The 11707-nt window shown below is 41.1% G+C and overlaps 1 protein-coding gene and 1 pseudogene across 1 annotated transcript; both read right to left on the reverse strand.

Annotated features, from left to right (window-relative positions):
* Positions 1-993: 993 nt before the first annotated feature.
* On the reverse strand, positions 994-4139 carry LOC127158200 (arrestin domain-containing protein 3-like). Its single transcript, XM_051101351.1, has 7 exons — positions 3849-4139; positions 3708-3749; positions 3458-3518; positions 2925-3072; positions 2390-2486; positions 1598-1854; positions 994-1331 (listed from the first exon to the last, which is right to left on the reverse strand). Exons 1-7 carry the CDS (start codon positions 4108-4110, stop codon positions 1014-1016), a joined length of 1185 nt encoding a protein of 394 aa, XP_050957308.1. The 5' UTR covers positions 4111-4139; the 3' UTR covers positions 994-1013.
* Positions 4140-9282: 5143 nt separating this feature from the next.
* On the reverse strand, positions 9283-10316 carry LOC127158199 (uncharacterized; annotated as a pseudogene).
* Positions 10317-11707: the final 1391 nt, after the last annotated feature.

Here is an 11707-nt window from a genome sequence, read left to right on the forward strand (position 1 = left end):
CTTCTCCCATACAACTTGCTAACATCAGTGACAGACAGAAATCAGGAGGTCTCAGGTGATGTGTCTACTGCTCCATTCAGTCCTCAGCCTGCAGCTTGCTCTATCCTGGCCATATATTTGTGGTAACAAAAGCCTCCTCACAATTTACTAGTAATAATGATTTCAGAAGAGATCAGAATAAATCAAATATAATGTTTTATTTGTCAGGTAAAAATGTATCATGTCTGAAAACCCCTGTTAACTTTGTACTTGCAAACAATTACATTAATTTATATGTATATTAAATATCAGAAAATATAACAATATATTTGTTTGGGCTCTGCACGCAGATTTTACAGTGGACCTTTTTGACTGACCAGTGTAACTTTTATGTTTGGTTGACTGCAGTTTAGTTTGATGATGAATGGCTGAAATGTCAAAACGAGTGTAGCCTATACTTGGTGTTTTTTTTTTTTTTTTTTTTTTTTTTTTCATTATTTAAGATAAATGTGTTTTTTATTCCTTTTATATTCCTTTTTTTTTCTCTATTCACAAAAGCCAGCAGGAGTGTGATGCAATGACGTGTGAGCCCTCATGGTCTGTTGTATATGCTCCTATTTGCACATAGCTTTAAAAAAAAATGAAAAAAAGGGGACATTCTAATCTTACTGGTTAATGATCAATTTTGGTTGTCAGTCAGGAAAATAACCTAAATGCTGTCATTATACAATTCTCTGCCAGATTCACTCTGCCGCACACAAGATCAGGCTAAATCAAACCTGATGTGAAATTTGATCCTAGCCACGGATAAATTAAAAGTTTTGCATAGAAACAATGGTATCCCTGAATGCTGAAAAGGGGTGGGGCTACATAAAGTCTATACATTCCGTGAGAAATTAAAAAAGTGCTTAAAAGGCACAATATTGAGCACTGAGCTTGCAGATATAAGGCACGCAGATAAAACCATTAATTTCTCAGTGACACAGCATAAGACTGGTGAAGGAAACTAATGAGGCAAATTAGGGGAGTATTCTTTAGTGCTTTAAATTTAGATTAAAAACTGGCGCAAAAGGAGCCGGATGGAAACCAGGCTGGAAGGCATTTGGATTTGGAAAGTCCCCTGCAGCAGCTCCTGGATGGTTCTCCACTGCAGGGTCACACAAATTGGGGTCAAGACCTGCAGATGGAGAAGGTAGCTCAACAGGATCAGGCACAAGGTTAGGCTGAGGTGGTGGATAAGGCTGGAATCCTCCAGGTGGGCCTTGCCAGGGAGGACACTGTTGTTCAGGTAGAAGAATAACCACAGGAAGTATGACTTCTAGATCTGATGCAAAAGACACATCCAGATAGACCTGAAAGACAATCATGTTTTTGCTTTACTCTTTGGTAGCAAGTCTTGTTAAGCTATAAGACCAATATTGTTATACTGTAGATCACTCATTAAAAAGAACTTGAAAATTTTGCAAAAATTACAGGGAAATTTTACTCAGAAATTATCATCACACTGTTTCTTCTGCAGAACACAAAAGAATACTCAGGTTCAGGTTTTAAATGACTTGAGGGTAAACTATGGCTTTGAATATGGCAATATTTAATAAGACAGAAGATAATATAACACCTTGAGTTCATACTGCACTTTTATAATTCTGCAGTTTTCAATGGTGACAGTCAGATCACGTGGAAGAGTCAGGTCCACTGTAAATTGTGACTTTTCTCCAGATGGGATGCGATCTCTAGTCTCTTTGACTATATCCTTGTATCCTCCATTTGTGCTACTGCCAGCAATGAACGTCTGTTGCTGCTTGAGGCTGTACTTTAGCTTGACGTCACGAGATGAAGAGTTGTCAATGTCGACAAAAACACTAATTGTTTCACCTGAAAAAATAACATTTTTTTTTTTTGTTTTAAAGACAACAATACATCACAAACAAACAAACAAGCTGACTACAGCCAGATTTCCATCAAAGTTGCAAATTTAATTTATGTACAAACTATTTGCAAATAAAGCCGTGTTTCCGTCCACTGTGTTTGGGTGAACACAGTAGTCATGTCTGGAGGAATCTGAGTCGAATAATTTTGATTACCATCTTTCACCTCAGAATGACTAGAGTTTTGAGATGTTTTACAAAGCTCTGCTGTTGTTTTCTAAGCTAACTTTGTAGCAGATTAGCATATTTTTGATGCAGATTAATCAGTCTACTCAGCAAATGTATTACCCTCAAGTGAGTGTATATGCTTTTTATGTGAATTTGGGAAATTTTATTTGCATGTTTCGTGGTAACGTTTAACATCTCAAAATGTGCATACAAATATGTTGAAGGAAACCCGGCTATTGATATTACAGGCTAGTGTCTTCAGTTTAGGCAGTTTTGACTGAGGTGTGTGAGAGCTACACATGTGACATCATTACCTTGTATATAGCCAGTTTTGTCTGTTTTTACAGCCATTGACATTTTTCCTGATCCAAAAAGTTTCATCTTCTTGTCTTTTGTGCGAGATTGTGGTTGCTGTATGAAAAAAAAAAACAGCATACTGAAATGAGCAAACTAAAACCACATTAGATTACTTGAGTTCTGGTGACAGTTTATAAAAATGATAGATCCAGTCTTTGACTATGATTGGTTGAGCTGTGTTTAAAGCTGTTGTAAATTACTCTACAAACACATACCTGTGACCTCATTACATCAGTGTTACTGTGACACTGCATGTGTTGCTTGGCAAACATTCTGCTATCAGAATTACATTGTTTGACGAACTGATAATATTTATTATATTTGTTAACAATCATAACAGTTGCTGCTGGGTGTTTATTTTATAAATAAAATAGACATTAACAATGCCCCTTAGCTGTTCTAATATCACTGTAAATCCACAACTTCTTAGGGCTATTTATGTGAATCAGTAGGTGATTGCTAAAAAGTCAAACATGGTTTTGTAATTTATACCAGTAAGTGATCATTGGTCCCATAATTTCCCGGCACAAAGGTTAATTCTGTAGACGCAGTAGATGTTGGCTTCCAAGACCTGCTCAACTTTGCTGTCAAGACATACTTAACCCAGCCATGAAATCCTTTAAAAGATGGAGGCATATTTCTGAAAAAAGAATCTTTAGTTTTAGTATCTTAGCATTTTTCGGAAAAAAGAAATCTTTAGTTTCTGATAAGCATTACGGTGCATAACATATATAACATTTCACACAAACATTTATTCTGAATAATAGTTTACATATTTGTGTATATACTTCACTATTTTTGTCTTGTGTACAATATAATTAAAGCTAATATTCTAGAATAATATAAGCAATTAATGACTGATGTGTTTTTTTTAAAGGATGATAATGTTTGTCTGAAGTAAGATTGTGTTCATGGGCTGTGAATGACACCTGCTGAATATTATTTCACTGTGCACATATTTACACAATAAGGAACAACAACAGCTGAAGATGTATTTTGAAAGGTGCATCAGTAGTATCACTCACTGTTGAGGAAGCTGAAATCTGAATGGAAAAACATGACTTCCTGGTCTAATCACTGGTCCATCTGATGAAAAATAAGGCATGTTAATATAGGTTACAGCAGAGTTTTTGCACAAGCATATTTCGTTTACTATCAGCAAACCATCTTTTCATGTTTCAGGTTTCATGTAAATTATAAAAAGTTTTTTAAGTAAATTGCTTAACTTCAGGCAATTTATTTAGTGCAAGGTATATATGAAATCCATTTACTTACAAGTCTCTCCATTTACAAGGGTTGTATACTTTTCACTTTGTCCTGCAGACGTTAACAGCAAGAAATAAAATTATTATACAATTTCGAATAATAATTTGATACTTTTATATATTTAAAATTTTCTATATCGTGTAGCCTCACCTCTCTTCGAGCTCTCTTGAATGAAATATTGCTTTAGTTTGAAATATCTCTCATGGTCTTTATAAGTCCTTTTGTCTTCATCTTCGCCTTCAGTCCAGCGCACATCTGCATCCCCCGTCAGCTTCACAAAAAAACTGTCCACCTTTATTTCTTTGGTTACTTCCAAAACAACTCGCCCCTCCACAATATCCCCACTAGTAAAAGTATGACTTTCATTAATAGGGTCGTAGTGAACACTGAGCTCTTTGATGGATCTTGACATTTTAGTTTCTACGTCCGCCAAAAAGACACGCAAATACAGCACAGCTCCTCTCGTCCGCCTGGGTACAGAAATAAAACACGCCTATAGGCCGTGACGCTTCCACAACTACCTGGGGCCGGATTTACGAACATCTTCTTAAGAAATAATTTAAGAAATTTCTTAAGATGAACTCCACGAAGTTCGTAAGAATTTTCTTAAGTACAATTCTTGAAAAATTATTTGAGAAATAATGCTGCTGGTTAGGTATGTTTTAATGCTGGTTCAAGCTGGTCCTTTGCTGGTTTTTGCTGGTCCTTTGCTGGTTTATGCTGGTCATGTTGCTGGTCAAGGACCAGCATAAACCAGCTAAGAACCAGCATGAACAAGCAAAGGACCAGCTTAAACCAGCACCAGAACATACCTAACCAGTATCCCAGCATCAAAACATACCTACCAGCATATGCTGTTTATTTCACCAGGGGAATTTGAATTCCCCTGGTATCTGTTATTGCCTCTTCACTTAAGGGACTCAGACTCAGTACGGTTATCTGTTAGTCTCACCCACTGCTGCTGCATCTAGAGATCCTAAGGAATTTTTATAATGGTCACAGCAAGACTGTAGTGATCCGTCTGTTTGTGGGTGAAGAGCAGAAACTGTATTTTGACCAGTGAGAAGTCCAGTCCTTCCCGGGCTTTGTACCAAAGGTCATCTTCTTGCCCTTTAAGAGGTGTCTGGCTGTTTTCCTGGCATCTTTATCTGATTGCATTGGACAGTTTGCTCATGTTAGTCAACCAAGATCCAATCAAAATGTAGCAAACCTTTGTCCACTATTGTGGTTAGAGAGGGGCCCCGCCATAAACTGGGCCCTGGAAGGTGCTGTTCACTACATTAGTTTTTGACATTAATGGATAGGATGACCCTCTCCACAGAACATACATCTGACTGACTTTGTGCTACGCAAAAAATAACTTGCACAGACTGACTAATTGCAACGGAGAGTGAGAGACAAGAGGCGAGCGGATCCATCTGCAAGCTTTTATTAATTCGATGAGGCAAAGACATGGTCGAAAAACAGGCAGGGTCAAAACAACAGCAAACAGGTATGTCATGGCGAGGCACAATAGAAGTCCGTGAAGCAGGCGTGGGGTGATCCGTGGCGAACGTAATCCGTGAAGGGAAGAGACGAGGGAAGAATCCGTGAAACGAGCTAGAGTCCAGTAGGCAGATGGCGAGACTGACGAGATGAGAAGGCCAGGCGAGGGAACTAAACACAGGGAACTAGAAACTCGGGAACAAGGGAACTAGGAAACTAGGAAACTACAATAACCACAGCGATAAAGACAACAACAATACTCCGTCGCTTGCATGGAGAAAGACTGGGGCTTTTATAGCGCCGCTGATTGGTCACAGGTGTTGACCCAATCAGCGCGCTGAATGGCGGGGAATGTAGTCTGGGGTGTAGTGGTGGGGCGGGAGTGAGACAGGGCGAGGGCTGGAGGACCAGGTCCATGCGGAGGACCCGGTGATTGAGGCAGGACCGGCAGCGCAGGAACCCTCCAGGGCGGAGCAGGAGGCGCAGGAGCCCTCCAGGGCGGCGCAGGAGGCGCAGGGGCCCTCCAGGGCGGAGCAGGAGGCGCAGAAGCCCTCCAGGGCGGAATAGGAGGCTCAGGGGCCCTCCAGGGTAGAGCAGGAACCCGCGTCATGGACTGGGACCTGGGGAGAGTAGGGATAGAGGAGGCAGAGAGAATAAGGAGAGAAGCAGAGAGTCCAAAGGATAACGCCGCCTCCATAGGAGGTTCTACTGACGGGGAAGGCCTCTGGAGCTGACTTGAGACCAGACGGGACCTCTGGAGCAGACTTGAGACCAGACGGGACCTCTGGAGCAGACTTGAGACCGGACGTGACCTCTGGAGCAGACTTGAGATCGGACGGGACCTCAGGGGCAGACTTGTGAACAAATGTGACCTCAGGAGCAGACTTGTTAAGAGACGTGACCTCCAGGGCAGACTTGTGAACAGACGTGATCTCAGGAGCAGACTTATGAACAGACGTGACCTCAGGGGCGGACTTGTGAACAGACGTGACCTCAGGAGCACAGTGTGCAGCCCACACACACCAAATGGCAACCGCCATTAAGGGAAGAGCAGTGGCGGGTGGCAGGACCTCTTTAATGGTGGATTTTGAAGGTGTTGATGCCACTGGGATGTTTGCTGCCCTCACTGACACTAGTGGTGGGTCCAGCACGCTGGCCATCATGATAGGCCGTGACCTTGGGATGCCAGACGAGACATGGCGAGGCTCTGGGCGGTCAGACGAGACATGGTGAGGCTCTGGGCGGTCAGACGAGATGTGATTTTGCTCTGGACAGACAGGCGAGACGTGACGAGGCACTGGGTGGTCTGACGAGACATAGCGAGGCTCTGGGCGGTCAGCGGTGACTTGACTTGGCTCGTGAAGATCAGCAGTGACCTGACCTGGCTCATGGAGATCAGTAGTGACCTGACTTGGCTTGTGAAGATCAGCAATGGCTTGACTTGGCTCGTGAAGATCAGCAATGACTTGACTTGGCTCGTGAAGATCAATAGTGACTTGACCTGACTCATGGAGATCAGCGATGACCTGACTTGAGCTGGGACTTTACTTGACTCAGGAACAACAGCTTTGACCTTGCTTGACTCAGGAACTACGGCGGTGACCCTGCTTGACTCAGGAACCACGGCTGTGACTTTGCTTGACTCAGGAAACATGGCTGTGACCTTGCTTGGCTCCGGAACCACGGCTGACTTGACTTAGGAAGAGCGGGTCTGACTTGACTTGACGCAGGAAACACAGCTCTAACTTGACTTGACACAGGAACAAGAGCCGTAACTTGACTTGACACTGGAACAGCAGCTGTAGCTTGACTTGACTCTGGAACAACAGCCGTAGCTTGACTTGACACTGGAACAGCAGCTGTAGCTTGACTGGACTTGGAAACTTGACTTGGCTCAGGAAACGCAGCTGTAACTTGACTGGACTCTGAAACTTGACTTGACTCAGGGGTGGCAGCTGTGACGTAACGGAGCTCCGTGTTTGCCGCCATTTTGTGAACGGGCTCCGCCGTCGCCGCCATCTTACGCGCGCACACCGGCGCGACCGCCATCCTGCGAACGGGCACCGCTGTTGCCACCACTTTGTGCACGGGCTCCGCTGTCGCCGCCATGGTGTGAACGCGCTCCGGCGCGGCCGCCATTTTGTGAACAGGTACCGCAGTCGCCGCCATTACATGAGCGCATTCCGACGCGGCCGCCATTCCACGTGCGGGTTGCGCAGCCGGCATCACTGAGATGTCGCGTTCCTCCTCCGCGACACCCACAGTGAAAAATGAACCCACGCACAACAATGCAAAGTCCAAGAAAACAGCCACTGATGAACATGGACCCTCGCGTCTTAGTCTCGCCTTTAGAGGCTCATTAATGCCATCACAAAAGATTTCAATAATAATACAGTCCGGGTGAGTAGAATAGTTTGCTATGGCCAGAAATTCACGGATATATTGCTGGAGTGTGCGTGGTCCTTGTCTTAATCTAAAGAGAATGCGATCTGAGTCCATACCTGTCGAATGTCTGGGGGTGAAGCTGCTGGATCCTGTGGTGACGGAGTATTCTGTAACGGAGAGTGAGAGACGAGAGGTGCTTTTATTAATTTGACGAGGCAAAGACATGGTCGAAAAACAGGCAGGGTCAAAACAACAGCAAACAGGTATGTCAGGGCGAGGCACAATAGAAGTCCGTGAAGCAGGCGTGGGTCGATCCGTGGTGAACGTAATCCGTAAAGGGAAGAGACGAGGGAAGAATCCGTGAAACGAGCTAGAGTCCAGTAGGCAGGCGGCGAGACAGACGAGATGAGAAGGCCAGGCGAGGGAACTAAACACAGGGAACTAGGAACTCGGGAACAAGGGAACAAGGGAACAAGGGAACTAGGAAACTAGGAAACTACAATAACCACAGCGATAAAGACAACAACAATACTCCGTCGCTTGCATGGGGAAAGACCGGGGCTTTTATAGCGCCGCTGATTGGTCACAGGTGCTGACCCAATCAGCGCGCTGAATGGCGGGGAATGTAGTCCGGGGTGTAGTGCAACAGTCTGAGTGTTGTGACAGGGTGAAAGCGACATCTGGTGGTGAGCGGACCGCAGGTCACCGACCAGATTCATGACACTAATACACATCCAAAGCATTCGCACAGAAAGCTGTCTGTCAAAATGCCCGTCTTGGCAATTATTTCTGTAAACACCATCATGTCTTAAGTGAATTTAAAAATTTGGGAAAGAAATTGAATGTGTGTTAATATGCTTGATCTATAGGACTTAAAGTTGCAGCTGCTTAATATATAACTGCTGTTATCTATGTCATTAATGTTATTCAGACAAAAGAAAAAGAGACAATCACTCACTGCTCTTCATTAAAGCAAGACTGAGACAAATATTTTAACATAATTTAATACGGTCTGTTGTGACCTGTAATCACATTTGACTCTTGAGTAACCAACAAGAACAAATACAGTAAATATCTTAAGAAATCATCATAACTTACAAGCATGTAATTTTTTTGCAGTAATAGATACAGTCTATAGATCATTTCATCATGGATGAAGGTCAAAAGTGCAAAAAAAAAACACAATAGCCATACCACAGTACTATCAGCAAAATATGTTTCAGTAGAAGTGATTAGAGATAAAGGGAATTTTTGATATCAAGAACTGCTGCTTTTAGACCTTCCAGAGAAACAAGCACATAGCCATCTTTAGAATATTGTGTTTAGAAACGTCTGTTTTTGCAGTAGCTCTGTATATTTCTACAGCATTGATGTTGAAGAGTAATTACCTGGTGAAGTGGATTTACTTGTAGAATTAACAAAAGTTATCATGAGCATGAAACTGATGTCATAACAAATATCAGTAGATTGGGAAGATTTTAAAATGAGCGGTTCATGTATAAATCCATAAGGTATACAAACTAAACATAAGATAGACAGTGAACACAGTGCTGAAAATGGGTAGGCTGCATAAGGTCTATACATTGCCTGTGAAATAAAAAAAGTGCTAAGCTTAAAAGGCACAATAATAAGCACTGAGCCTGCAGATGAAACGCATGCAGATAAAAGCATGATGTTCTCATTGACACAGGACAAGTTTGCCTGGTAAAGGAGGCTAATGAGGCACATTAGAAGAGGATTCTTTAGTGCTTTGATTTGGATCATTGCAAAAGTAGCTGGATGGAAACCAGGCTTAAAGGCAGCAGCTCCTGGACTGAGCAGCACTGTAGGGCGCTACAGATTGGGGTAAAGTCCTGCAAGTGGATGAGGCAGTTCACCAGGATAAGGCACAAGATTAGGCTGAGGTGGTGGATATGCCAGGAATCCTCCAGGAGGACACTGTTATTCAGGCATAAGAATGACCACAGGAAATCTGACTGCTGGATCTGATGCAAAAGACACATCCAGAGAGACCTGAAAGACAATCATGTTTTTGCTTTACTCTTTACTGTTTTTATAGACTATTTATTAAACGAACAAGAATTTGAAAATTTTTTAAAACTACAGGGATAGTTTATTAAAAAAAATCACCAACACACTGTTTATTTTGCAGAACACAAAAGAATATATTCTGAATGTCAAAATAATTAAATACAAAATGTTTCAGCTGTTTTTGTCCATACTGTGCATTGTAACAAAATTGCACCTTGAGTATATACTGCACATTTATAATTCTGCAGTTATCAATGGTGACAGTCAGGTCACGTGGAAGTGTCATGATCACTATGAATTTTGACTTTTCTTCAGATGGGATGCAATCTCTAGTCTCTTTGATTATATATTTTGTAATTTTTTTTTCTTCTTGGCAGTGATGAACATCTGTTTCTACTTGAGGCTGAACTTCAGCTTGACGTCACGAGATGAAGAGTTGTAAATGTCGACAAAAACTCTGTTTCACCTGTAGAAATTATTAGAATTAAAAAAAAAATATTTGCACTTTCCTTGTTAACATTTAAAAATTTTATGCAATATCTCAAAATGTTCATAGAAAATGTTGATGGAAACCTGACAATTGACACTGACTAAGGTGCTTGAGAGCTACACATGTGACATCATCACCTTGCATATAGCCAGTTTTGTCTGTTGTTGCAGTCAGTGAGATTTTTCCTGAGCCAAAACGTTTCATCTTCTTGTCTTGTGTGCCAGTTTCTGAATTGAGTGAACTAAAACTGCATTAAATTTCCTTTAACTCCTAAATCACAAACAAATGGTTTAAATTTACATTATTTGAGTTTTTATGACATTTTATAAACCGGATAGTTCCAGTCTTTAATTATGATTGGTTGACCCATGTTCAAAGCTATTGTAAATTACTCTAAAAACACATACCTGTGACATAAAAGCAGTAGGCCACTTTGCATCATTAACAATGCCCTTTAGCCATTCTTAATTCACTTTAATCCATGGCTTCTTGGGGCTTATTGCTTTAATAAGAGGTTACATCATCTCTCTTTATGTGAATCAATAGGTGATTTCTAAAGAGTCAAACATGATATTGTAATTCATACCAGTAAGTGATCATTGGTCCCATCATTTTTCAGCACAAAGGTTAATTCTGTAGATTTAGTAGATGTTTGCTTCCAAGTCCTGCTCAACTTTTCCGTCAAGACATATTTAGTCTAGCCATGATGTCCTTTAAAAGATGGAGGCATATTTCTGGAATTAGAGCAAAAAGAAAAGTCTTTACTTTCTGACAAGCATTACAGTGCTTAATATGTCATATAAACAGTACATATCCATTGGTGAAAAGTATGGTCAGTGCCTCTATTTGTATGTGAGATTGTATGTGTGTAAATATATGAAGAGTTCAGATGCAAAACCAGCTAAAAGCCATCTCAGTCAAAAATGAGATAATGATACAGAGTGAATGCTCTCGACACATATTTTACGTCCATCAAATACTTCCAGCCTCAGCCCAATCAGAAGTACCGGTACTTACATAGAAACCTATACATCTGAGCCTGATAAAAATGCATTTTTCAAAGAAAGACATCAGATGGATTTAGCTGGTTTTGCATCTGAACTCTTCATATATTTATGTATGTGTGTGTGTGTATTATATATAAACTACACACACACACACTACCAGTCAAAAGTTTGGACACTTTATTAAATGTTTTTGTACTGTTATTATTTTCAACATTGGATATTAATACAGAAGACATTAAATTATGACAGAACAAATATGGAATTATGTAGTCAACAAAAACCTGTTAAATAACCCATGATATGTTTTATGTTTTAAATTTTTCAAAGTAGCCACCTTTTGCTTTGACGACAGCTTTGCACTAGGGCTGTTAAACGATTAATCTTGATTAATCACATACAAAATAAAGGTTTGAGTTTGCCTAATAAATGTGTGTGTGTGTACTGTGTGTAATTATTATGCATATATAAATACACACAAGTTCGTGTACAGTACTGTGCAAAAGTCTTAGGCCACTAGTATTTTCACCAGCTAAAAATGGTTTAAAGTAAGTTATTTCTATCTTTTGCTGTAGTGTGTCAGTAGGAAACATCAGTTTACATTTTCAAACATT

The sequence above is a fragment of the Labeo rohita genome, unplaced genomic scaffold, assembly GCF_022985175.1.
Source record: "Labeo rohita strain BAU-BD-2019 unplaced genomic scaffold, IGBB_LRoh.1.0 scaffold_1384, whole genome shotgun sequence".
NCBI classification, from domain to species: domain Eukaryota; kingdom Metazoa; phylum Chordata; class Actinopteri; order Cypriniformes; family Cyprinidae; genus Labeo; species Labeo rohita.

Excerpts from the sequence above, each read along its gene's own strand:
- LOC127158200 (XM_051101351.1), bottom strand. The coding sequence starts at position 4,110 with ATGTCAAGATCCATCAAAGAGCTCAGTGTTCACTACGACCCTATTAAT. Across the intron at positions 3,073-3,457 it reads AGATTTCAGCTTCCTCAACA|AAATATGCCTCCATCTTTTA; the intron begins GTGAGTGATACT and ends TTCTTTTTTCAG. Across the intron at positions 2,487-2,924 it reads GGACCAATGATCACTTACTG|CAACCACAATCTCGCACAAA; the intron begins GTATAAATTACA and ends TTTTTCATACAG.